Source organism: Cetorhinus maximus, chromosome 9 (assembly GCF_964194155.1).
Source record: "Cetorhinus maximus chromosome 9, sCetMax3.hap1.1, whole genome shotgun sequence".
NCBI classification, from domain to species: domain Eukaryota; kingdom Metazoa; phylum Chordata; class Chondrichthyes; order Lamniformes; family Cetorhinidae; genus Cetorhinus; species Cetorhinus maximus.
In genome coordinates this window covers 116483898-116511671 of record NC_135887.1, presented here as the reverse complement: position 1 = coordinate 116511671, position 27774 = coordinate 116483898, and the positions used below count along the sequence as shown (strand labels likewise).

The following is a 27774-nucleotide window of genomic DNA, read 5'->3' as shown; positions in this document are numbered from 1 at the left end:
AAAGCTTGGCGGCCAATATATGCACAGCAAGATCCCACATGCAGCAGTACAATAAATGACCAGATCATTTGTTTTAGATTTTAGTTGGGTGAGTGAAGTTAGGAAACGCTTCTACACACAAAGGCTGCTTGAAGTTTGGAATTCTCTTCTGCCAACAGCAGTCGATGTGTGGTCAGCTGTTAATTTTATGTTTGAGGTTGATAGATTTTTGTAAACCAGTTATTCAGGGATGTAGGGCAAAAGTGGGCATGTGGAGTGAGGTCACAGATCAGCAGTGATCTCATTAAATGGCAGGACAGACTCATGGGGTTATATGGCCTCTTCCTTATGCTCTTATCAATAAGCGCTAACCCCTCCCTGCTCTTAACTCAATGCCCTTTTGAATGCTACTAATCTGTTTCACTCTTTCAGCAGGGGTGAAAGTGCTATGACTGTGTCAAACTGATCTATGTGCCCATTATCCCGATGTAATTATCCCTCGGTATCTTGTTCTGTATCATATATAATCATTCCGGGATGTGTGAGATTTTAGTGTATCCATTCTGAGAAGTTAGTTATTCTATGTGTAGTTACTCACAAGTGTTCATTATTCTCCATTTCCATTCCCAGTTCTGTGGGAATGATCTCGTGCACCGATTCCTCCTCATATAATTGTGGCCCTTTGGATGAAATGTTAAACAGAGGCTTCGTCTGGTGGACGGAAAAGATTCCACAGCACCATTCTGAAGAAGAGCAGGGACGTTGCCTCTGTTGTCTTGGCTAATACATGTACCCCTCAGGCAATATCACAAGAGCAGAATATCTGGTCACTTGGGCCATTGCTGCTTGTGGGATCTTGCTGTGCACAAATTGGGTGCGGCGCTACCTGCACTACATCAGTGACTACAATTCAAAAGTACTTCATGGGCTGCGAAGCGCTTTGCGGCAGCTTGAGGATGTGAAAGGTGCTATAGGAATGCACGTCTTTCTTTTTGCGCTCAGGCATTAGCCAGTCCGCACTGCGTTGCAACTTTTGGGTGCTGTGGCTGACGGTGCCCTGGCATGAGGCACATTTCAAAGGCTCTTAACTTTGGCCATTCTGTTTGCTTGCACTGGGTCAGCTGAAAATGTCCTCGCAGAAACTTTTTTAAAAATTGATTAGGATTATAAATAATTCCACTCTCTGTTGCTCATTGAACGGCAGAGTGATTGCAGCAAACCCTATTGAGTTAATGTGAAAATCTCATGTAACAATACAATTCTACCTTTTCTATATTGCATTAGTGAGCCTGCCGATATGCTGTTACTTGATTTAAGAATTCCCCGACCAACAATTCAGAAAGTATCTTGGTTCAAGCTTCCATCTTCTCTGGCTAGTGATTCATTTATACGGAGTTTTTTTTAATAATTGAGAGATTTGGAGCAGTGGAGTTGCTGGCCATTGAACTCAGAGAAATCAGAGACGTGAAAACCATGGCTCTTTCTAGCCAAGGCAGAAACAATAGCTGGAAGTTCCATCTCTAACCGGGCTTGTGTTTGTTGTGCTTGTGGACGAGGCTGTTTAGACTTTTATAAACAAAAACAAAAATTGCTGGAAAAACCCAACAGGTCTGACAGCGTCTGTGGAGAGAGAAACAGAGTTAACGTTTCGAGTCCGTGTGACTCTTCTTCAGAGCTTCTTTAAAACTGGGGCAAAGGCAGAGTAGGACAGAGAGAACTTTCTAGCATGGAGTAACTCAGCACCAGTTGGGAAGGTCCCAAAGTCATCGATATCCAATGAAATACTGAACAAGTTTTGCCACAAGGTGCCATTTACCAATCCAGTGCTTCAGTCAGTGCATTGGTGCTCACTAAAAGTATATCAAGTGAACTTCCCCACCTGTCTAGCTCTCTCTGTCTGCTCCTTTAAGATGCATCTTTAAAACTACCTCTTTGACCAAGCTCGTGGTCACCTCTCCTCATACCTCCTGATGTGTCTCAGTGCCATATTTTGTGTGATAAGCACCATGGGATGTTTTACTGCGTTACAGATGTTAAATACTGTATATACTCATGAAAAAGTCAAGTTTTTGAGGCCAAATTTTTAGACAAAAAGTCGGGGGTCGACTTTTTCACGAGTAATATTTTCAAGGGTTGAAATTGTTTTGCTTTAGAGCTGACGGAGTGTGCGTGATCCAATCCGTGTCACTTTGGAGTGGCCTCTCCTGCTCCCCGAGACTCTCCCGCTGGCCGCTTCCCCGCCTGGCCCCCTATGCTCCCCCGCCCTACCCCCTCCGCTTCCCCGTCCGGTCCCCTCCCCTCTCCCCTCCCCCGCCCGGTCCCCTACGCTCCCCCGCCCGGCCCCCTCCGCTCCCCCGCCCGGCCCCCTACGCTCCCCCGCCCGGCCCCCTCCGCTCCCCCGCCCGGCCCCCTACGCTCCCCCGCCCGGCCCCCTACGCTCCCCCGCCCGGCCCCCTCCGCTCCCCCGCTCGGCCCCCTCCGCTCCCCCGCCCGGCCCCCTCCGCTCCCCCGCCCGGCCCCCTCCCCTCTCCCCTCCCCCGCCCAGTCCCCTACGCTCCCCCGCCCGGCCCCCTACGCTCCCCCGCTCGGCCCCCTCCCCTCCCCCGCCCGGCCCCCTCCCCTCCCCCGCCCGGCCCCCTCCCCTCCCCCGCCCGGCCCCCTACGCTCCGCCACCCGGCCCCCTCCCCCGCCCGGACCCCTACGCTCCGCCGCCCGGCCCCCTCCCCCGCCCGGACCCCTCCCCTTCCCCGCCCAGCCCCCTACGCTCCACCACCCGGCCCCCTCCCCCGCCCGGACCTCTCCTCTCCCTCGCCCGGACCCCTCCGCTCCCCCTCCGCTTCCCTGCTCGGCTCTTCCACTTGTCTCTTTCTCTCCTGAGCCCTTCTTACTGTGAGCGACAGCTCAGGAGACGGGTGGTAAGAGGGAGGAAGTGAGCAAAAGGAGCTCCATGCAGGACAGTCAGGCAGTAAGGCGATGGGTGGGACAGTCAAGCGGGGGGGGGCGACAAGCGGGAGAGTTGGGCAGGGAGGCGGCGAGCGGGAGACAGTCGGTGAGGGGCCAAGAGTCGGCGAGCAGTGAAGCAGCGAGTGAGAGAGAATCAGCGACTGGGAGAGAGTCAGCGATCAGGAGAGAGTCAGCGAGAGGGATGGAGTCGGCGAGAGGGATGGAGTCAGCGAGAGGGATGGAGTCGGCGAGAGGGATGGAGTCGGCAAGGGCTAGAAAGTTGGCAGGCATGGAAGCAGAGAGTGGGAGAGAGTCGGTGAGCAGGAGGGAGTTGGCGAGGGGGCAAGAGTCAACGGGCAGGGATGCGGCAAGTAGAAGAGAGTCAACGAGTGGGAGAGAGTTGGCAAACAGGAGGGAGCCGGTGAGGGGGAGAGAGTCGACGAGGGGGAGAGAGTCGACGAGGGGGAGAGAGTCGACGAGGGGGAGAGAGTCGACGAGAGGAAGAGAGTCGGTGAGCAGGAGGGAATTGGTGAGTGGGCAGGAATTGGGCAGGGAAGAGGCGAGAGGGAATGAGTCGGCGAGAGTTGGTTGGGAAGTGGCGAGTGGGAGACAGTTGGTGAATGGGAGAGAGTCAGCGGGAAACGGCGAGTGCAAGAGTTGGTTAGGGAAGTGGCGAACGGGAGAGATTTGGCGAGTGGGAGAGAATCGGTGAGTGGGAGAGAATCGGGCGGGAAGCAGCGAGCGGAGAGCCAGCGAGCTGGGAGAGAGCCATGGAGAGGGAGGGAGCCGTGGAGAGGGAGGGAGCCGTGGAGAGGGAGGGAGCCGTGGAGAGGGAGGGAGCCGTGGAGAGGGAGAGAGCCGTGGAGAGGGAGGGAGCGTGGAGAGGGAAGGAGCCGTGGAGAGGGAGGGAGCCATGGAGAGGGAGGGAGCCAGTGAACAGGAGGGAGTCAGCGAGAGGGAGGGAGTCGACGAGGGGGAGGAAATCAGGAAGGGATGAGGCGAGAGGGAGAGAGCTGGGGAGTGGGAGAGAGCCGGGCGGCAAGTGGCGAGAGGGCGAAAGCTGGCGAGAGGGTGAGAGCCGGCGAGCGGGAGAGATTCGGCGAGCGTGAGACAGTTGGTGAGTGGGAGAGAGTTGGGCGGGAAGCGGCAAGCGGGAGAGTTGTGTAGGGAAGCAGCAAACGGGACAGATTTGGTGAGTGGGAGAGAGTTGGCGACAGGGAGAGAGTCGACAAGTGGGAGAGAGTCGCTCAGTGAAGCAGCAAGTGGGAGAGAGTCAGCGAGTGGGAGAGAGTCAGCGAGTGGGAGAGAGTCGGCAAGTGGGAGAGAGTCAGCAAGTGGGAGAGAGTCAGCGACAGGGAGAGAGTCGGCAAGTGGGAGAGAGTCGGCAAGTGGGAGAGAGTCGGCAAGTGGGAGAGAGTCAGTCACAGGGAGAGAGTCGGCAAGTGGGAGAGATTCGGCGACAGGGAGAGAGTCGGCAAGTGGGAGAGAGTCGGCAAGTCGGAGAGAGTCGGCAAGTGGGAGAGAGTCGGCAAGTGGGAGAGAGCGACAGGGAGAGAGTCCGCAAGTGGGAGAGAGTCGGCAAGTGGGAGAGAGTCGGCCACAGGGAGAGAGTCGGCAAGTGGGAGAGAGTCGGCGACAGGGAGAGAGTCGGCAAGTGGGAGAGAGTCAGCGACAGGGAGAGTGTCGGCAAGTGGGAGAGAGTCAGCGACAGGGAGAGAGTCAGCGACAGGGAGAGAGTCGGCAAGTGGGAGAGAGTAGGCAAGTCGGAGAGAGTCGGCGACAGGGAGAGAGTCGGCAAGTGGGAGAGAGTCGGCAAGTGGGAGAGACTCAGCCACAGGGAGAGAGTCGGCAAGTGGGAGAGAGTCAGCGACAGGGAGAGAGTCGGCAAGTGGGAGAGAGTCGGCAAGTCGGAGAGAGTCGGCAAGTGGGAGAGAGTCAGCGACAGGGAGAGAGTCGGCAAGTGGGAGAGAGTCGGCAAGTGGGAGAGAGTCAGCGACAGGGAGAGTGTCGGCAAGTGGGAGAGAGTCGGTGACAGGGAGAGAGTCGGCAAGTGGGAGAGAGTCAGCGACAGGGAGAGTGTCGGCAAGTGGGAGAGAGTCGGCGACAGGGAGAGTGTCGGCAAGTGGGAGAGAGTTGGCGACAGGGAGAGAGTCGGCAAGTGGGAGAGAGTCGGCAAGTCGGAGAGAGTCGGCAAGTGGGAGAGAGTCAGCGACAGGGAGAGAGTCGGCAAGTGGGAGAGAGTCGGCAAGTGGGAGAGAGTCAGCGACAGGGAGAGTGTCGGCAAGTGGGAGAGAGTCGGCGACAGGGAGAGAGTCGGCAAGTGGGAGAGAGTCAGCGACAGGGAGAGTGTCGGCAAGTGGGAGAGAGTCGGCGACAGGGAGAGTGTCGGCAAGTGGGAGAGAGTCAGTCACAGGGAGAGAGTCGGCAAGTGGGAGAGATTCGGCGACAGGGAGAGAGTCGGCAAGTGGGAGAGAGTCGGCAAGTCGGAGAGAGTCGGCAAGTGGGAGAGAGTCGGCAAGTGGGAGAGAGTCAGCGACAGGGAGAGAGTCGGCAAGTGGGAGAGAGTCAGCAAGTGGGAGAGAGTCGGCCACAGAGAGAGAGTCGGCAAGTGGGAGAGAGTCGGCGACAGGGAGAGAGTCGGCAAGTGGGAGAGAGTCGGCGACAGGGAGAGAGTCGGCAAGTGGGAGAGAGTCAGCGACAGGGAGAGTGTCGGCAAGTGGGAGAGAGTCAGCGACAGGGAGAGAGTCAGCGACAGGGAGAGAGTCGGCAAGTGGGAGAGAGTCGGCAAGTCGGAGAGAGTCGGCAAGTGGGAGAGAGTCGGCGACAGGGAGAGAGTCGGCAAGTGGGAGAGACTCAGCCACAGGGAGAGAGTCGGCAAGTGGGAGAGAGTCAGCGACAGGGAGAGAGTCGGCAAGTGGGAGAGAGTCGGCAAGTGGGAGAGAGTCGGCAAGTGGGAGAGAGTCGGCGACAGGGAGAGAGTCGGCAAGTGGGAGAGAGTCGGCAAGTGGGAGAGAGTCGGCAAGTGGGAGAGAGTCGGCAAGTGGGAGAGAGTCAGTGACAGGGAGAGAGTCGGCAAGTGGGAGAGAGTTGGCAAGTGGGAGAGAGTTGGCGACAGGGAGAGAGTCAGCAAGTGGGAGAGAGTCAGCGACAGGGAGAGTGTCGGCAAGTGGGAGAGAGTCGGCGACAGGGAGAGAGTCGGCAAGTGGGAGAGAGTCGGCAAGTGGGAGAGAGTCAGCAAGTGGGAGAGAGTCAGCGACAGGGAGAGAGTCGGCAAGTGGGAGAGAGTCAGCAAGTGGGAGAGAGTCAGCAAGTGGGAGAGAGTCAGCAAGTGGGAGAGAGTCAGCAAGTGGGAGAGAGTCGGCGACAGGGAGAGAGTCGGCAAGTGGGAGAGAGTCAGCAAGTGGGAGAGAGTCAGCGACAGGGAGAGAGTCGGCAAGTGGGAGAGAGTCGGCGATAGGGAGCGAGTCGGCAAGTGGGAGAGAGTCAGCGACAGGGAGAGTGTCGGCAAGTGGGAGAGAGTCGGCGACAGGGAGAGAGTCGGCAAGTGGGAGAGAGTCGGCAAGTGGGAGAGAGTCAGCAAGTGGGAGAGAGTCAGCGACAGGGAGAGAGTCGGCAAGTGGGAGAGAGTCAGCAAGTGGGAGAGAGTCAGCAAGTGGGAGAGAGTCGGCGACAGGGAGAGAGTCGGCAAGTGGGAGAGAATCAGCAAGTGGGAGAGAGTCAGCGACAGGGAGAGTGTCGGCAAGTGGGAGAGAGTCGGCAAGTGGGAGAGAGTCGGCGACAGGGAGAGAGTCGGCAAGTGGGAGAGAGTCAGCGACAGGGAGAGTGTCGGCAAGTGGGAGAGAGTCGGCGACAGGGAGAGTGTCGGCAAGTGGGAGAGAGTCGGCGACAGGGAGAGAGTCGGCAAGTGGGAGAGAGTCGGCAAGTCGGAGAGAGTCGGCAAGTGGGAGAGAGTCAGTGACAGGGAGAGAGTCGGCAAGTGGGAGAGAGTCGGCAAGTGGGAGAGAGTCAGCGACAGGGAGAGTGTCGGCAAGTGGGAGAGAGTCGGCGACAGGGAGAGAGTCGGCAAGTGGGAGAGAGTCAGCGACAGGGAGAGTGTCGGCAAGTGGGAGAGAGTCGGCGACAGGGAGAGTGTCGGCAAGTGGGAGAGAGTCGGCGACAGGGAGAGAGTCGGCAAGTGGGAGAGAGTCGGCAAGTGGGAGAGAGTCAGCAAGTGGGAGAGAGTCAGCGACAGGGAGAGAGTCGGCAAGTGGGAGAGAGTCAGCGACAGGGAGAGAATCGGCAAGTGGGAGAGAGTCGGCAAGTGGGAGAGAGTCGGCCACAGGGAGAGAGTCGGCAAGTGGGAGAGAGTCGGCAAGTGGGAGAGAGTCGGCGACAGGGAGAGAGTCGGCAAGTGGGAGAGAGTCGGCGACAGGGAGAGAGTCGGCAAGTGGGAGAGAGTCAGCAAGTGGGAGAGAGTCAGCGACAGGGAGAGAGTCGGCAAGTGGGAGCGAGTCGGCAAGTGGGAGAGAGTCAGTCACAGGGAGAGAGTCGGCAAGTGGGAGAGATTCGGCGACAGGGAGAGAGTCGGCAAGTGGGAGAGAGTCGGCAAGTCGGAGAGAGTCGGCAAGTGGGAGAGAGTCGGCAAGTGGGAGAGAGTCAGCGACAGGGAGAGAGTCGGCAAGTGGGAGAGAGTCGGCAAGTGGGAGAGAGTCGGCCACAGGGAGAGAGTCGGCAAGTGGGAGAGAGTCGGCGACAGGGAGAGAGTCGGCAAGTGGGAGAGAGTCAGCGACAGGGAGAGTGTCGGCAAGTGGGAGAGAGTCAGCGACAGGGAGAGAGTCAGCGACAGGGAGAGAGTCGGCAAGTGGGAGAGAGTCGGCAAGTGGGAGAGAGTCGGCAAGTGGGAGAGAGTCGGCGACAGGGAGAGAGTCGGCAAGTGGGAGAGAGTCGGCAAGTGGGAGAGACTCAGCCACAGGGAGAGAGTCGGCAAGTGGGAGAGAGTCAGCGACAGGGAGAGAGTCGGCAAGTGGGAGAGAGTCGGCAAGTCGGAGAGAGTCGGCAAGTGGGAGAGAGTCGGCGACAGGGAGAGAGTCAGCAAGTGGGAGAGAGTCGGCAAGTGGGAGAGAGTCGGCAAGTGGGAGAGAGTCGGCAAGTGGGAGAGAGTCAGTGACAGGGAGAGAGTCGGCAAGTGGGAGAGAGTTGGCAAGTGGGAGAGAGTTGGCGACAGGGAGAGAGTCAGCAAGTGGGAGAGAGTCAGCGACAGGGAGAGTGTCGGCAAGTGGGAGAGAGTCGGCGACAGGGAGAGAGTCGGCAAGTGGGAGAGAGTCGGCAAGTGGGAGAGAGTCAGCAAGTGGGAGAGAGTCAGCGACAGGGAGAGAGTCGGCAAGCGGGAGAGAGTCAGCAAGTGGGAGAGAGTCAGCAAGTGGGAGAGTGTCGGCGACAGGGAGAGAGTCGGCAAGTGGGAGAGAGTCAGCAAGTGGGAGAGAGTCAGCGACAGGGAGAGAGTCGGCAAGTGGGAGAGAGTCGGCGATAGGGAGCGAGTCGGCAAGTGGGAGAGAGTCAGCGACAGGGAGAGTGTCGGCAAGTGGGAGAGAGTCGGCGACAGGGAGAGAGTCGGCAAGTGGGAGAGAGTCGGCAAGTGGGAGAGAGTCGGCAAGTGGGAGGGCGTCGGCGAGTGGGAGGGAGTTGGCGAGTGGGTGAGTGTCTGCAGAGGAAGAGAGTCAGTGAATGGGAAGGAGTCAGCGAGTGGGAGGGAATCGGTGATGAAGAGAGAGTCGGTGAGCAGGTAGTAAGTAGAAAGAGTCAGGTCTTTTTTGACCATAAGTCAGCTTTTAAACAAGATCGAATATTACTCGAGTATAAATGGTAATTGCAAGTTTTATGGTTGTCTCTAAACAGTGGGACTCACTATAATTGTAATTATTTCCTCTATTTGGAGAGGCCACAACAAGCAGGCATCACCCTAACTTTCGAGCTAGACCATTCAGAAGTGATTTCGGGAAGCACATTCTCTCACAATGCTCGTGGCAATGTGGAACTCTCTGCCAATACCTCTTGAAGCTTGGGGTCATTTGAAAATTTCAAAGCTGTAATTGATACATATTTGTTAGACAAGGGCATTAAGGGGTAGATGGAATCAAATTACAGATCAGCTATGATCTCATAGAATAGCGGTGCAGACCTGAGGGGTTGAATGGCCTTCTCCTTTTCCAGCTTTCTTATTAGGGTAGTCAGAGACCTTAGTGTTCACTGCAAGTGCATCCGGGGATATTAGAGAAAGAGGGAAGTTCTCTCTCTCTGCCTAGGAATAATACACCTACGTACGCTTTCTAATCTTGACTGTGGCCGCTACCATAGGTCTGGACTCCTGTTGTTCTGAATGAATGCTTGTGTTACCCAAAGGCCCCTTCTGGAGTCTGAGTGCTCTTGTCTGTAAAGGATGATGGTATCAGTAGAAATGTTTTCATTGGCAGGGGATCAAACTTAATATTATTTCAGTCTGTGGGTTGCATAATCTCAGTAGAAGGGTTGCCCTTTGCTACCTTCTAAGTAATTAAACTGTTTCTTGGTAGCTGAGTTTTAATGTGCGAGCCAAGAGTTTGGATGAAAGGGAGTGGTAGGAAAGTTTCATTTGAATTTTCAGTAATTAGATTTAATAAAAAAAAGATAAACTTTCAAATGACAGTCTAACGCCTTCCCTTACTGAGACAATGCTCTTGGGTGCTTTGCTCTGTCAAATCTGAAGGGATGGTTTTCTGCAACCAGTAGTGACAGGCAGCAGAAAATTGCTGATGCTTTCCCACCCAGCATGGGAGGGACGCTGTGAGAAGAGTGCCTGTGATTTTAGAGTATGCTGGCGATGGTGAGGCTCCCAGGGGAAAGTGAATTCAGAACACTGGTCCCTTTTAGACTGCAGTGGTTACTGCAGCCTCTATAAAACCTAGTGTTCATCAGTTTTGCTGAACCTTTCAAAAGCTCTGGTTAGGCCACAGCTAGAGTACTGAGTCCAGTTCTGTGAGGGTCCTTGAGAGGCAATTGACAAGAACGGTTCCAGGGATGGGGGTTTTAGCTGCAAAGTGAGGTGGGAAAAGCTGGAGTTGTTCTCCTTGGAGCAAAGGGGATTTAGGGGAGATTTGATAGAGGTGTACAAGATTATGACAGGTTTAGATAAAGAAGAAAAAGAAAAACTGCTCCCATTAGCTGATAAAAAAAACAAGGAGGCACGGATTTAAGGCTTTGGGCAAGAGATACAGGCGGAATGTGAGGAAGAACTTTTTTTAATGCAGCAAGCGGTAATGACCTGGAACACGTTGCCAACTAGGGTGGAGGAAGTGGAGATGATGAATGTTTTCAAAAGGAAATTGGATGTGCACTTGAGAGAAATAAACTTGCAGGGTTACGGGGATAGAGCAGAGGAATGTGACTGACTGGATAGCTCCACAGGAATGGACTTGATGGGCTGAATGGCCTCCTGTGCTATTATAACTCCAAAGGATGGTGATATATTCAGAAGCACTTAATCATCCAAAGATTGGATGAATTACATCATTGGCTGACAGAGTTTTGCACAACCAGCATTTATTGCCCATCCCTAATTGCCCTTGAGAAGGTGGTGTTGAGTCGCCAACTGGAACCGCTGCAGTCCATGTGGTGTAGGTACAAAGTGCTGTTAGGGAGGGAGTTCCAGGATTTTGACCCAGCGACAGTGAAGGAACAGTAATATAGTTCCAAGTCAGGATGGTGTGCGACTTGGAGGGGAACTTGCAGATAGAGGTCCTGGATTTGGAAGGTGCTGTCTAAGGAGCCTTGGTGAGTTCCTGTAGTACACACTGCTGCCACTGTGTGTTGGTGGTGGAAGGAGTGAATGTTAATGCATAGGGTGCCATCAAGCAGAGAGTATTCTATCACACTCCTGACTTGTGCCCTGTAGATGGTGGACAGGTTTAGGAGTCAGGAGGTGAGTTACTTGTCATAGGATTCCTAGTCTCTGACCTGCTCTTGTAGCCACAGTATTTATATGGCTTGTCCAGTTCAGTTTCTGGTCAATGGTAACCCCAAGGGTGTTGATAATGGGGGATTCAGTGATGGCAATGCCATTGAATGTCAAGGGGCGATTGTTAGATTCTCTCTTATTGGAGATGGTCATTGCCTGGCACTTGAGTGGAGCGAATGTTATTGCTACTTGTCAGCCCAATTGTCCAGGTCTTGCTGCATTTGGACATGGACTGCTTCAGTGTCTGAGGAGTCACGAATGGTGCTAAACGTTGTGCAATCATCAGCAATCATCCCCACTTCTGACCTTATGATGGAAGGAAGGTCATTGATGAAGCAGCTGATGATGGTTGGGCCTAGGACACTATCCTGAGGAACTTTTGCAATAATGTCCTGGGGCTGAGATGATTGACCTCCAACAACCATCCTCCTTTGTGCTAGGTATGACTCCAACCAATAGAGAGCTTTCCCTCTGATTCCCATTGACTCCAGTTTTGCTAGGGCTCCTTGATGCTGTCTTGATGTCAAGGGCAGTCACTCTTAACTTACATCAGGAGCTCAGCTCTTTTGTCCATGTTTAGACCAGGGCTGTAATGAGGTCAGGAGCTGAGTGGCCCTGGTGGAACCCCAAATTGGGCGTCAGTGAGTAGGTTATTGCTGAGTAAGTGCTGCTTGATAGCATGGTCAACGACACTTTCCATCACTTTACTGATGATTGAGAGTAGACCGATGAGCAGGTAATTGGCCGGTTTGGACTTGTCCTGTATTTTGTGGACATGACATACCTGGGCAATTTTCCACATTGCTGGATAGATGCCAGTGTTGTAGATATCCTGAAAAGTTTGGCACGGCTGGTTCTGGAGCCTATTCAGTACTATTGCCAGAATTTTGTCAGGACTCATAGCCTTTGCAATATCCAGTGCCTTCAACCATTTCTTAATGTCACATGCTGTGAATTGGATTGGCTGAAGACTGGCATCTGTGATACTGGGGACCTCAGGAGGAGGCTGAGATGGTTCATCCTCTTGGCACTTCTGACTGAAGATGGGTGCAAATGCTTTAGCCTTGTCTTTTTGCACTGATGTGATGGGCCCCCCATCATTGAGAATGGGGATATTTGTGGAGCCTCCTCCTTCAGTTAATTGTTTAATTGTCCACTGCCATTCATGACTGGACGTGGCAGGACTGCAGAGCTTAGATCTGATCCCTTGGTTGTGGGATCACTTAGCTCTGTCTAACGCGTGCTGTTTCCACTTTTTGGCATGCCTGAAGCCCTGTATTGACACCTCATTTGTAGGTATACCTGGCGCTGCTCCTAGCATGCCCTCCTGCACTCTCCCTGAACCAGGGTTGATCCTCTGGCTTGATGGTACTGATAGAGTGGGGACATGCCTGGCCATGAAGAAACTGATTGATTGTGGTTGAAGATAATTCTGCTGCTGATGGCCCACAGTGCCTCATGGATGCCCACTTTTGAGCTGCTAGACCTGTTTGCAATCTGTCCCACTTAGCACAGTGGTAGTGCCACATGACATGATGGAGGGTATCCTCAATGTGAATACAAGACTTCATCTTCACAAGGACTGTGCATTAGTCACTCCTACCAATACTGTCTTGGACATATGCATCTCCGACAGGCAGATTGATGAGGAGATTAAGTGTTTTTTCTCCCCCTTGTTGATTCCCTCACCACCTGCTGCTGACCAGCTCTAGCAGCCATGTCCTTTATAACGCGGCCAGCTTGTCAGTAGTGGTGCTACTGAGCCGCTCTTGGACATTGAAGTCTCCCACCCAAGTACATTCTGTGCCCTTGCCACCCTCAGTGCTTCTTCCAGCTGATGTTCAACATGGAGGGCTACTGATTAATCATCCGAGGGGTTTGGTGGTGGAGGTGGGGTGCGGTAGATGGTAACCAGCAGGAGTTTTTCTTGCCCACCTTTGACCTCATAGGGTCCAGAGTTGATGTTGACAACTCCCCGATCAATTCCCTCCCAACTGTATATAACTGCCACCGCCTCTGCAGTGGAACAGGACATACCCAGGGATGGTGATGCTGGTGTCTGGGACATTGTGAGGTATGATTCCGTGAGTAGGACTATGTCAGGCTGTTGCTTGTCCGTGGGATTGCTCACCTAGTTGAATTCAATAAAAATCTGGAATTTAAAGTCTAATGATGACCATGAAACCATTGCTGATTGTTGTGAAAACCCATCTGGTTCACTGATGTCCTTTAGAGAAGGAAATCTAATCTGCTGTCCTTACCTGATCTGGCCTACATGTGCTTACAGCACTGTGGCATTTACAGCAATGTGGATGGTTCTTAAATGCCCTCTGAATGAAGGCAATTAGGGATGGGTAATAAATGCTAGCCTAGCCAACGATGCCCGCATCCCATGAATGAATTAAAAAAAGTACATGGATAGGCATTTGAAGGTCTACAAGGCAACAAACTAAGGGCAGAATTTAGCCCTCGATGGGCGGGCCCATCGGCTCGGCGGCGGGCGAGCAGCCGAACTCCACGGCCAAAACGGGCCCCGCCGCCATTTTAAGTGGGTGGGCCAATTAAGGCCCGCCCAGCGGGCTGCCCAACGGGAAGCGCTATGTGCCTACTGTGCGGGTGGTGGGGGGGATACCCCAACTGCCAAAGTACGATCTTTCGCGCATGCGCATGAAAGAGCGCGCTGCTCCCTGAGACTAAGTGCTGCCTCAGGGAGAGCGCTGAAAGGTTTGTAAACTTAAAAAATAGAAAAATAAAAAAATTATTAACATGTCCCCCTCATGTGACCATGTCACACAAGATGGGACATGTTAATAAATGTCACATAAACTTTATTAAAGATTTTTTAAACAGACATGAAACCTCATCCCGCCAGTGGATGAGGTTTCATGTTTTTCCTCCTTCCCGCTGGGGCTCCTGGCCTGCCCACCAGCCTTAAGGTTGGATGGGCAGGGTCTTTAATTACCTTAATTAGCCTGTCAATGGCCTCAATTGGCCGTTGACAGGCCGGCGGGCGAACAGCTGATTTCGCTGTCCGCCCGCCTTCCTGAATATTTAAATGGGGTGGGATGACATCAGGGGTTTCTCCTGACATCATCCCGCGTCATTTCCCCGTCGGCGAGCGGGCCCCACCCCCAAATCGCCAACGGGAAAATTCTGGCCTAAGAGTTGGAAATGGGCCAAATGTAGAAAACTGATTTCTTTGATATCCGCTTGAGCAAAGTTGCATACTGACTGTTCTGGAAGCTGAAGCACTTTGTGAGCTGTTCCTGGAAGAAGATTTATATTCAGGGCTCTGTGAAACCACACCCATGTCTAGAGAACTCCTTTAAGGTGCAGATTTGGAGAGACACCAAACGTTCTAGGGGTTGAACCTTGGAGACTTAAGTCAGTGTAAACCTTTTCCAGCACAGGTTTCCCCACCCATTAACAACAAAGAAAAAGGTATGATTGCCAACTCAGGTTGGATCTATTCCTAGAGGTTTCCCTGCATGACCTTTTTCCTCCCTGACCCATCCAGTCAAGCGGCCTTTATTTCCACGTCAATAATTTTGTTACTGTGTTCAGTTTTGCTCTCCATGCCTAAGGAAGGATGTACCAGCCTTAGAAAGGAGTACAACAAAGGTTACCTAACTGCTTCCTGGAATTCTCCTTTGAGGAGAGATTGAGTGGAGTGAGGGTCTAGGAGAATGAGACGTGATCTCATTGCAACATGTAAGATTCTGAGGGGGTGTGGCAAGGGATATGCTTAGAGGCTGTTTCCGTTTGCAGGGGAGTCCAGGATAATGGGCTGGCCACTTAGGACTGTGATAAGAAGAAATTTCTTCATGCAGGGGTATGTGATTCTTTGGAATTCTCTAACCCAGTGAGCTGTGAATATATTCAAAACTGAGATCAAGAGATTTTTTTGGGCACTGAAGGAATCAGAGGCACACAGAGATTTTAAAAAATGTATTCTTTCATGGGATGGGGGCATTGCTGGCTCGGCCAGTATTTATTGTCCATCCCCAGTTGCCCTTGAGAAGGTGATAGTGAGTTGCCTTCTTGAACTGCTGCAGTCCATTTGGTGTGCGTACACCCACAGTGCTGTTAGGAAGAGAGTTCCAGGATTTTGACCCAGTGACAGTGAAGGAATGGTGATATAGTTCCAAGTCAGGATAGTGTGTGACTTGGAGAGGAACCTCCAAGTGGTAGTGTCCCCATGCATTTGTTACCCTTGTCTTTCTAGGAGGCAGAGGTCCTGGGTTTGGAAGGTGCTGTTGAAGGAGCCTTGGTGAGTTGCTGCATTGTGTCTTGTAGGTGGTACACACTGCTGCCACTGTGCGTTGATGGTGGAGGGAGTGAATGTTGAAAGTGGTCTGCCTTGTCCTGGATGGTGTTAAGCTTCTTGAGTGTTGTTCGGGCTGCACTCATCCAGGCAATTGGAGAGTATTCCATCACACTCCTGACTTGTGCCTTGTAGATGATGGACGAGCTTTGGGATTTCAGGAGACGAGTTACTCATCACAGAATTCCCAGCCTCTGACTTGCTGCTGTAGCCACTGTATTTATATGGTTGCTCTAGTTCAGTTTCTGGTCAATGGTACCTCACAGGATATTGATAGTAGGGGGGTTGAGGGGGTGGGATTCAGCAATGGCGATGCCATTGAATATCAAGGGGAGATGGTTAGAATCTCTCTTGTTGGAAATGGTCATTGCCAGGCACTTGTGTGACACGAATAGGGCAGGAAAGTGGAGTTCAGCTGAAATATTGAATAGCTGAACAGGTTCAAGTAGTCCATATGGGCTACTCCTGGACCTATTTCTATTGTTCTTATAGCCAATAAGTAAGTGTTCAAAGAACATGAGAAAGAATCACAATTTGTCTTACTAAGGGTTCTATGAATTTTCTCCACCTTTCCCAGTAACCCCTCCACCCCCCATTCAAATTCAGGTTTGCTCAGAGAAGTGTCCTGGAGGTTGCTCTTTAATTAGGTGGAGTAGAGTTGTGATTATACTATTGGGTTTGTAACTCAAAGGCTTAGACTCAGAGAGTGAATTCATAATCCCACCAGGGCAATTTTTCCCAGTTTCAAAATTCTGGAAATTAACCTTAGCATCAATTGTAGGAGATGGATTTAGTAACATTAAAAACAGGGGCTATCTCATGGGCACTGGTCTTCTAGGAACCAAACTTAAATGGGGCTAAAATAAAGTCACCAAATTTACTTCAGTGAATACATGGGAGGAACAGAGAATCCATGTTCGCTATTTCTGCTTAATTGAAGCTGCATTCGAGGTGCTATCAGTTTCAAATAGCCAGAACAGCAAGCTCTGAGTAAATTTACTAAACCAGTGAATTGCCCTCAGTTACTTAATCATTTATCTATATGCAAGATGGTGGTGGTTGGGCGGTATGCTTCAGAAGCTCATTTTTCAGCACCACCTAGTGACCAAAGCCTGCAGTGCATCATGACAGTTGACATGGCAAAATTTCATGGGGCTGTCACAATTTTTGGTCAAGCCTTTCTGTCAACAGGATTTGTAGACAGGAAGTTGAGAGGCTGATAAAAAGTGTTTTAGTAAATAGTTAGATTGCTGACATTTCCCCTTACTCTTCCTTCAGGAAAAAAACAATGATCGAACATTTGAAACTTGCTTTAAACAGAGGATTCCAGTTATTTTTCAAGAGTGTTTATTTTTCACAATGTTCTGCTTTTAATGAATTTTCAGACAGAAATTGCTTTCAGGATGTGACTGTGCTTGTACTGGGAGATTGTCGGTTTTATTGATTGAGGCAGTTTGTACCTGGTTTTGAGGATCGGTTATTGTACAAATCTTAACTCCTTTGTGAATTAATTTAATGCTGGCATTAACCCTAAATTATTCATATAAAAGTGACTTCAAGTGTGACTTCCACCCTTATAATTAATACAATGCCAGCCTGATTTGTTTTAAAAGCAAAATGTATTTGTTGAAACATTAAACATAGGTGACATCACTGAGACAAACCAAGGCAAATTCAGTTAACAACACTGGAAATAAAATAAAGATTTACATATATATTGCGTTTTAAAGGTGATGAAGTACTTTGAAGTGTAGTCACTATTATAATGTAGGAACCGTAGCTGCCAATTTGCACACAGCCAGACCCCACAAACAACAATGTGACGATGACCATTTAATCTACTTTTTAGGTGTTGGTTGAGAGATAAACATTGGCCAGGACACCAGGGAAAACTCCCCTGCTTTTCTTCAAAATAAAGCTGTGGAATCTAATACGTCCACTGAGAGAGCAAAGGGGGCCTCAGTTTCATCCAGAAGACATTGGGCAGAATCTTGTTGAAGCATCGGGTGTCTTGCCTGCTGGCTGGAGAGCCGGCAAGAGACCTGCGCTGTCTCCTTTTGGGAGGGCCCGCCAACCCACAAGCCAATCAGGCAGTGACAAGGCCAGCGGCGGGCCTTCCCTGGGGGCAGAAGTCTGACCTGCCAAGAGCTGCCAGCCAATCAGAAACTGGCAGCTCTTGTGCTTGGCAGCACCACTGGGGAGGCCGTAGCTGCTGCTGGAAGGACAGACACTGGAATCCCAGGATTGCGGACCAACCCAGGCCACAGGTAAGTAATGAGGTGGGGGGTTGTTTGCGAGGTGGAGATTGTAGGGAGAGGGGTGCAGGGGGGTTGGCAGCAAGGGCAGGGAAGTGGCTCTTGGCAGGCACCGCCTTTCTTGATGTCCAGTCCCTCAATCAGGCACTAAGTGCCTTTTGATCAAGGGACACCCTGCCCTTGCCCCCTCCCACCGGAGGTGACAAGCTGGCTGCACAGCTGTGTTAATACCAGCAGTCACAGGATGAGGTCCTTAACTGGTCATTAATTGGCCACTTAAGAGCCTCAGTTGGCAGCGGGATAGGAAGGTCGACCATGGGCCTTCCCACCCAGGACTTAATTCTGGTGGAGGTGCGAAGGCAGTGGGTTTATGGCATGCCGCCATCTTGCTTAAGTAACTTCCCTTCCCACCTCCAAGTTCGCCACAAGATTCTAGCCATTACCTCCAACAGTTCAGCATTCCCTCAGTACTGTAGTGGGACTGTCTTCTAGATTTTGTGCTCAAGCCTCCGGAGTGAGGCTTGAATCCAAAACCTTCTGACTCAGAGTCGGGTGTACTAAACACTGAGCCATGACTGACTGCGGGTATCAAATTGGGTTACTTGGATGATGATGCCATTTCAGCCATTTGTTAATTCTATGCCCTCAAACTGCCCACCCTATTAACTGATCCCACCAGCTCTCTAATGACATACCTGCATCCCCAAACACCTCATTAACACCCCAATAACATCATTAACACCTGCAATGGCATGATCAGCACACACAATGACATCACCTGTACTCCCAATGACCTCACTGGCACCCAACAACATCACTGATGCCCACAATGACATCATCATCACCCAACACAACACCATTGGCCCACAATGACATCAGCAAGCACTTGTTATTGAATCAAAAAACTGAACTAGAACCAACGCAAAAAGCAAGCTTAAGTTTGTCAGAATTCTTTGCAACTCTTTGATCTTTCAAGAGCCTCTGATAGTGTCTATTTATTATATGTTTGAATTCAATTCTACAAAAATCTGGGGAATGGGACATAGTACCATTTGTTGAATAATTAAGTGAGATTAATGGTGCCTAATGCAACCTTTGTTGTTATTGCGACAATTGTTCTGGCAGCCTGTACATTTTTAAAACATTTCCTCTCTTGCCCTTTACGTATTCCTTGAGCATGTTTAACAAGGGAAGAAGGTTGTAATTAAATGCTTCATTTGCAATTACAGGAAGCCTTCCCTATGAATATAAAATAGTCATCGCTGGAAACCATGAACTGACGTTTGATAAGGACTTCATTGCTGAGCTGGTGAAGCAGGACTACTACCGCTTCCCATCTGTCTCCAAGTTGAAGCCCGAGGACTTTGACAATGTCCAATCACTCCTGACCAATTGTATTTATGTGCAAGACTCAGAGGTAACGGTGAAAGGATTTCAAATATATGGCACACCATGGTAAGTTTTAACTTGATATTCAGCTGGCTTATAATGTGTCCATTAGCAACCAGAAATGTTTTATTCTACATTATGCCTTCATTAACCGTATCAAATCTGTATGTGTTAGAACCATAGAATGGTTACAGAGCAGGAGGCCATTTGGCCTATCTGCCAACTTTCTGCAAGAGTTAGTCCCACACCTCTGCCCTTTCCCCGTCGCCTTGCAAATCTTCCCTCTTCAGGTGCTTATCCAATTCCTTTTTGAAAGCCCTGATTGTACCTGCCACCCTTATCCCATTCCAACTCCTGATCAGTCGCTGCATAAAACAGGTTTTCCCTCACGTCTCTGTTGGTTAGGGCAAGGAACTGCGTAGGAAGTTTGGGAACTCTGTCAGCTGCTGTGTTTTTCCAACAGGATTCCTTGTTTTTTTGTTTGATCAAGGCATTCCCACTGGACCATCAAGTGTGTTGTTTCTGGGGAAGAGAACTGTCAGAATTCTGCCTGTTGGTGCAACTCAGACATTAACCACATCCCCTGAAGAGACAAATCAACCAATTGATGTATGGATTGTGTTGTGGCTTTGGAACATTCAAATTTAATCTGAACACTAAAGCAAAGCTCAAGTTGATTGAATCATTGAGTTTATCCCAAACAAGTTAAAAAAACAACACTACCAATAATTTATAAAGTAAGGAAAGAAAGAATGGAACTTATATAACCTCAGGATGTCCCAATGTGCTTTACAACCAACGAGTACTTTTTGAAGTATAGTCTCTGTTGTAATGTAGAGAAATGTGGCAGCCAAACTGCAAATAGCAAGACCCCACAGCAATGTGAAAATGATCAGATTTTTTTTTAGTGATGCTACTTGAGGAATAAGTATTCAGCCAGACACTCGGGAGAACTCCCCCACCTTTTTATTATTCATTCGTAGGGTATGGGCATTGCTGATAAGGCCAGCATTTATTAACCATCCCTAATTGCCCGTGGGAAGGTGATGGTGAGCTGCCTTCTTGAATACAGCTGAGTGTGTTGCAAGAAGGCATCCCCATTGTTGTGGGTCTGGAGTCACACATAGGCCCAGACTGGGTAAAGATGGCAGAGTTTCTTCCCTAAAGGGCATTAGAGAACCATTTGGATTTTTACAACAATCTAATCGCTCCATGGTCACCATTCTTATTTCAGATTTATTTAATTAAATTTAAGTTCCCTGTCTGCCATGGTGGGATTTGAAGTCATGTTTGCAGATCATTAGTCCAGGCATCTAGATTACTAGTACAGTAACGTAACAACTATGCTGTTCCTTTGAATCTTTTGCGGCCACCTGAGAGGGCAGAAAGGCCTCAGTTTGATGACTCGCCTGAAAGATGGCTCCTCTGACAGTGCAGCACCCTCTCAGTACTGCATTGGAAGCATTGGCCTAGATTATGGGCTCAAGTCTCTGGAGCGGGCGAGAAGGCTACCCACTGAGCCACGGCTGACACTTAAGTGAAAATGTAGCATTTAATAATAACATGGATGGTGCGAAGCATCTACCACCAGAGTTTAAATGGTTGAGTCCTAGGTTTGGCCCCACTAACTGAGCATGCTCACTGTGGTTGGAAATATATTGTAGGAGTTGTTGGCTGCACTTGTTTCTGCTGTTGTGGAATGTCTCATTTCCATGGAGGGGGTGAGGAGGATGAGCTGATCTGGTCAGCGCAGTGTGTGGTCATTTTTATTTTGCCTGAGGCATGGAGCAGTGGTTTGTGTGCAGAGCTCTATAGACCAGTCTCCCGGCTGCAGGGAACTGTTGGATAGGAAGTGGAGAGGTAGTGGGAAAATAGCAAATACATTATAGAATTATAGAATGATACAGTACAGGATGTGGCTATTAAACCCATTCTATCTGTGCTGTCTCTTTGAAAGAGCTTTCGAATTAATCAACAGCAACAATTTGCATTTATATGGCGCCTATAAATAATAATATCCCGATCACTTCATGAGAGTGATATCAAGCAAAATTTGACACCGAGCCTCAGTAGGAGATACTAGGAAGGTGACCAAAAGGCTGGTCAATGAGTTAGGATTTAAGGAGCATCTTAAAGGAGGAGAGAGAGGTGGAGAGGGTCAGGGAGGGAATTGCAGAGCTTAGGGCTGAAGACATAGCAGCCAATGGTAGAGACATTTTTTTCATTCTTCCATAGGATGTGGGCGTCACTGGCCAGGCCAGCATTTGTTGCTCAATCCCTAATTGCCCTTGATTGTATGGCTGCATCCATCTGGTGTAGGTACACCCAGAGTGTTGATAGGGAGGGAGTTCCAGGATTTTGACCCAGCAACAGTGAAGAACAGTGATATAGTTCCAAGTCAGGATGGTGTGTGGTTTGGAGGGGAGCTTGCAGGTGGTTGTGTTTCCCATGCATCTGCTGCCTTTTTCTTCCAGGTGGTAGAATCAGATTTGGAAGGTGAAGGAGCCTTGGTGAGTTGCTACAGTGCATCTTGTAGATGGTAGATACTATTGCCACTGTGCGTTGGTGGTGGTGGTTGGAGCGAATGTTTGAAGTGGTTAAAATTAAAACTGGGGATTCTCAAGAGGCCAGAATTGTAGGATGACAGAGATCCCAGAGAGCTGGAAAATGTTACGTAGATAAGAAGTGGTGAGGCCATAGTGGGATTTGAAAACAAAAATGAGAATTTAAAAGCCGAGGCATTGCTTGAACAAGAGCCAATGTAGGCCAGTGAGCACAGGGGTGATGTGTCGATGGGGATTGGTGTGAGTTAGGACATGGGCAGCAAAGTTTGGATGAACTCAAGTTTATGTAGGGTAGAAGATGGAATACTGGCTAGGCTGGCAATGGAAAGTCAAGTCTAGAGGTTGCAAAAGTATTGATGAGCAACAGGTGAGCTGAGGCAGCGGCGCAGATAGGCAATTTTACTGAGGTGGATGGTGACAATCTTGGTGATGGAGTAGATATGTGGTCGGAAGCAGACCTTGGGACCAAATATGACACCAAGGTTGCAAACCAACTGGTTCAGCTTCAGTCAGCTGTCAGGGGTCAGTAGCTAGGGATCAGAGATTGGCGGGGAATTAAGTCAGTGGCTTCTTTCTTCCCAATGTTTAATTAAAGAAAATGTTTACTCTTCCAGCACTAGATGTTGTGCAAATTGGAAGCACTGGAGGCTCTAGAGAGTTAGTGGTGATGTAGAGCTGGGTCACATCAATCAACATCAATAAAACAGGTTATCTGGTCATTATCTCGTTGCTGTTTGTGGGAGCTTGCTGTGCACAGATTGGCTGCCGTGTTTCCTAAGTTGCAACAGTGACTACACTTTGAAAGTAGTTCATTGGCTGTAAAGCACTTTGGGTTGCCCTGAGGTCATAAAAGGTGCAAGAAAAACACAAGTGTGCCTTTTACTTCTTTAAAATAGGAAGAGTTTCATCTTTCACCTTTTCCCCCACTTTAATAAACACACGGAAAATAGCATTTAATGTAATATAAAGAATAATGGATTTCAGCCTGGATGCGGATTAATGTAGAAAAAGGAGTGGAGCATTTTCCTTCTCGATATTGACTGGCTACCCTAATATACCCTAAGACAATGTCCAATCACTCCTGACCAATTGTATTTATGTGCAAGACGCAGAGGTAACGGTGAAAGGATTTCAAATATATGGCACACCATGGTAAGTTTTAACTTGATATTTAGCTGGTTTATAATGTGTCCATTAGCAACCAGAAATGTTTTATTCTACATTATGCCTTCATTAACTGTATCAAATCTGTATGTGTTAGAACCATAGAATGGTTACAGAGCGGGAGGCCATTTGGCCTATCTGCCAACTTTCTGCAAGAGTTAGTCCCACACCTCTGCCCTTTCCCTGTCGCCTTGCAAATCTTTCCTCTTCAGGTGCTTATCCAATTCCTTTTTGAAAGCCCTGATTGTACCTGCCACCCTTATCCCATTCCAACTCCTGATCAGTCGCTGCATAAAACAGGTTTTCCCTCACGTCTCTGTTGGTTAGGGCAAGGAACTGCGTAGGAAGTTTGGGAACTCTGTCAGCTGCTGTGTTTTCCAACAGGATTCCTTGTTTTTTTGTTTGATCAAGGCATTCCCACTGGACCATCAAGTGTGTTGTTTCTGGGGAAGAGAACTGTCAGAATTCTGCCTGTTGGTGCAACTCAGACATTAACCACATCCCCTGAAGAGACAAATCAACCAATTGATGTATGGATTGTGTTGTGGCTTTGGAACATTCAAATTTAATCTGAACACTAAAGCAAAGCTCAAGTTGATTGAATCATTGAGTTTATCCCAAACAAGTTAAAAAAACAACACTACCAATAATTTATAAAGTAAGGAAAGAAAGAATGGAACTTATATAACCTCAGGATGTCCCAATGTGCTTTACAACCAACGAGTACTTTTTGAAGTATAGTCTCTGTTGTAATGTAGAGAAATGTGGCAGCCAAACTGCAAATAGCAAGACCCCACAGCAATGTGAAAATGATCAGATTTTTTTTTTAGTGATGCTACTTGAGGAATAAGTATTCAGCCAGACACTCGGGAGAACTCCCCCACCTTTTTATTATTCATTCGTAGGGTATGGGCATTGCTGATAAGGCCAGCATTTATTAACCATCCCTAATTGCCCGTGGGAAGGTGATGGTGAGCTGCCTTCTTGAATACAGCTGAGTGTGTTGCAAGAAGGCATCCCCATTGTTGTGGGTCTGGAGTCACACATAGGCCCAGACTGGGTAGAGATGGCAGAGTTTCTTCCCTAAAGGGCATTAGAGAACCATTTGGATTTTTACAACAATCTAATCGCTCCATGGTCACCATTCTTATTTCAGATTTATTTAATTAAATTTAAGTTCCCTGTCTGCCATGGTGGGATTTGAAGTCATGTTTGCAGATCATTAGTCCAGGCATCTGGATTACTAGTACAGTAACATAACAACTATGCTGTTCCTTTGAATCTTTTGCGGCCACCTGAGAGGGCAGAAAGGCCTCAGTTTGATGACTCGCCTGAAAGATGGCTCCTCTGACAGTGCAGCACCCTCTCAGTACTGCATTGGAAGCATTGGCCTAGATTATGGGCTCAAGTCTCTGGAGCGGGCGAGAAGGCTACCCACTGAGCCACGGCTGACACCAAGTGAAAATGTAGCATTTAATAATAACATGGATGGTGCGAAGCATCTACCACCAGAGTTTAAAAGGTTGAGTCCTAGGTTTGGCCCCACTAACTGAGCATGCTCACTGTGGTTTGAAATATATTGTAGGAGTTGTTGGCTGCACTTGTTTCTGCTGTTGTGGAATGTCTCATTTCCATGGAGGGAGTGAGGAGGATGAGCTGATCTGGTCAGCGCAGTGTGTGGTCATTTTTATTTTGCCTGAGGCATGGAGCAGTGGTTTGTGTGCAGAGCTCTATAGACCAGTCTCCCGGCTGCAGGGAACTGTTGGATAGGAAGTGGAGAGGTAGTGGGAAAATAGCAAATACATTATAGAATTATAGAATGATACAGTACAGGATGTGGCTATTAAACCCATTCTATCTGTGCTGTCTCTTTGAAAGAGCTTTCGAATTAGCCAACAACAACAATTTGCATTTATATAGCGCCTATAAATAATAATATCCCGATCACTTCATGAGAGTGATATCAAGCAAAATTTGACACCGAGACTCAGTAGGAGATACTAGGAAGGTGACCAAAAGGCTGGTCAATGAGTTAGGATTTAAGGAGCATCTTAAAGGAGGAGAGAGAGGTGGAGAGGGTCAGGGAGGGAATTGCAGAGCTTAGGGCTGAAGACATAGCAGCCAATGGTAGAGACATTATTTTCATTCTTTCATAGGATGTGGGCGTCACTGGCCAGGCCAGCATTTGTTGCTCAATCCCTAATTTCCCTTGATTGTATGGCTGCATCCATCTGGTGTAGGTACACCCAGAGTGTTGATAGGGAGGGAGTTCCAGGATTTTGACCCAGCAACAGTGAAGAACAGTGATATAGTTCCAAGTCAGGATGGTGTGTGGTTTGGAGGGGAGCTTGCAGGTGGTCGTGTTTCCCATGCATCTGCTGCCTTTTTCTTCCAGGTGGTAGAATCAGATTTGGAATGTGAAGGAGCCTTGGTGAGTTGCTACAGTGCATCTTGTAGATAGTAGATACTATTGCCACTGTGCGTTGGTGGTGGTGGTTGGAGCGAATGTTTGAAGTGGTTAAAATTAAAACTGGGGATTCTCAAGAGGCCAGAATTGTAGGATGACAGAGATCCCAGAGAGCTGGAAAATGTTACATAGATAAGAAGTGGTGAGGCCATAGTGGGATTTGAAAACAAAAATGAGAATTTAAAAGCCGAGGCATTGCTTGAACAAGAGCCAATGTAGACCAGTGAGCACGGGGGTGATGTGTCATTGGGGATTGGTGTGAGTTAGGACATGGGCAGCAAAGTTTGGATGAACTCAAGTTTATGTAGGGTAGAAGATGGAATACTGGCTAGGCTGGCAATGGAAAAAGTCAAGTCTAGAGGTTGCAAAAGTATTGATGAGCAACAGGTGAGCTGAGGCAGCGGCGCAGATAGGCAATTTTACTGAGGTGGATGGTGACAATCTTGGTGATGGAGTCAATATGTGGTCGGAAGCAGACCTTGGGACCAAATATGACACCAAGGTTGCAAACCAACTGGTTCAGCTTCAGTCAGCTGTCAGGGGTCAGTAGCTGGGGAACAGAGATTGGCAGGGAATTAAGTCAGTGGCTTCTTTCTTCCCAATGTTTCATTAAAGAAAATGTTTACTCTTCCAGCACTAGATGTTGTGCAAATTGGAAGCACTGGAGGCTCAAGAGAGGTAGTGGTGATGTAGAGCTGGGTCACATCAATCAACATCAATAAAACAGGTTATCTGGTCATTATCTCGTTGCTGTTTGTGGGAGCTTGCTGTGCACAGATTGGCTGCCGTGTTTCCTAAGTTGCAACAGTGACTACACTTTGAAAGTAGTTCATTGGCTGTAAAGCACTTTGGGATGCCCTGAGGTCATAAAAGGTGCAAGAAAAACACAAGTGTGCCTTTTACTTCTTTAAAATAGGAAGAGTTTCATCTTTCACCTTTTCCCCCACTTTAATAAACACACGGAAAATAACATTTAATGTAATATAAAGAATAATGGATTTCAGCCTGGATGCGGATTGATGTAGAAAAAGGAGTGGAGCATTTTCCTTCTCGATATTGACTGGCTACCCTAATATCATCACAGGAAGATGGTTAGTGAAAGCCATGGGTTGAGGTGCCTCCAACATGATGTGTATGTTTTGCCGTGCCCCATTCAATAATGTTCATCAGGTAGAGTCTGAGTTCCTAGGGAATTTCATTATTTCCTGATTATAATTTCCATTATTCCAGTACATTTGGATGTATTTGTTCTATAATAAAATGGGAGACCCGCACAGTGCTCAGTTTATGCAGTTCCTATCTACCACCATATTAGATGATAGCCCTGGAAGCCTCCTACAATCAGTGGGTACGTTACAACTAAATGACTTGAGCTCCTAATCCAACATAATAGATACGGCCTTTGCCAATGAAGAAAACAAGAACTTGCATTTATTTACCACCCTGAACACCCTTAGACATTTCGCAGGAGCACCATCAGGCAAAAGTTGGTAGAGCCAAAAAGGGGAGACATCAGGGTATGTAATTGAACGCTAGTTACAGAGGTAGTTTTTTAGGCATCATCTTAAAAGGAGGAGAGAGAGACGGAGAGGTTTAGGGAGGGAATTCCAGAGCTTAGAAAGCTGAGGGGATGCCGTCAATGGTGCTGTGAAGCCAGCGGGAGATGCACAAGAGGCCAAAATTGGGGGACCATGGCGGGCTGAGGATGTTACAGAAATAGGGAGGGGAGAGGCCGTGGAGGGATTTGAACACAAAGTTGTGAATTTAAAAGTTGAGGCTTCAGTAGTCCAGGAGCCAATGTCCGTGAGTGAGCTCAGGAGTGCTGGTGAATGGGATTTGGTGCAAGTTAGGAAACGGGCAGCACAGTTTATGGATGAGCAGATGAATATTTAAATACCAGACTCTTTTTTAAAATTTGTATGGCTGGGGAAGCAGCTATTGTTCAATGTCAAGGTCAACAATATCAGACTGAGGAATGGTAGCTTTAGGCTACAAACCCAGACACAGTCATTTCCAGGTTACTACTTACCGATCTCAGCCGTGCTCTGTTGTGTGGTCCACAACTAAAATATTAACCCTGCTTTGCAATTACCAGATGCCAAGAGGCCTTCTGTGCATTTCTGTTTTATTATCAGAATCCAGCCTTTGTGGTCTCTTCTTGTCTCGCCTTGTTCCTGACTTCAACCTGTATTTAAACTGGTCACCTAGAGCGCAGTAACCAGTTGCCTTTTTGTAGCCTATCCCCTTGTTACAACTGACTTGCAGAAGACCTGCTTTGAGTAGGTTCGGGAGCACTTTCGGAAGGAGGCCATAGCCTGTGCTGTGATATCAGTTTACAACAGTACAACACAACGCTTTGATGTGACCCCATTAGACTGAAAAACAGCAGGGGGACCCAGCACCACCTTGTGTTCTTTTACAAGCCATCATTTCAGTCCAAGTCTATAACATGGCTGTATCCTTTCCAATAAATTTAATAGTCTGAAGCCCTGGTTTCTAAGCAGCTTCATTAATTTTCGATTACCAATTCCATTATTCCAGTTTGCTTCCACCCACATTAGAAGCAACGTTAAATTATTGCTGGTGCTATGAGTGGACAAACACTTAACTAGTTTACATCGTAATCTCCTGTTTTAGCAAAGACGAGAGTTAATGAGTTGAGAACCGCATAGTACGTTCATATGGCAAGCCTCTCTTAGCGTTTGTGCACTAATATTACA

At 48.9% G+C, this 27774-nt stretch overlaps 1 protein-coding gene across 1 annotated transcript in view; it reads left to right on the top strand.

Moving 5' to 3' along the window:
* LOC144684955 (metallophosphoesterase MPPED2) overlaps positions 1-27774 on the top strand; it is a 192168-nt gene that overhangs the window by 49781 nt on the left and 114613 nt on the right. The window contains exon 4 of the mRNA XM_078549412.1: positions 18700-18925. Coding sequence (XP_078405538.1) covers positions 18700-18925 — 226 coding nt within the window. The remainder of the gene's footprint in view (positions 1-18699; positions 18926-27774) is intronic.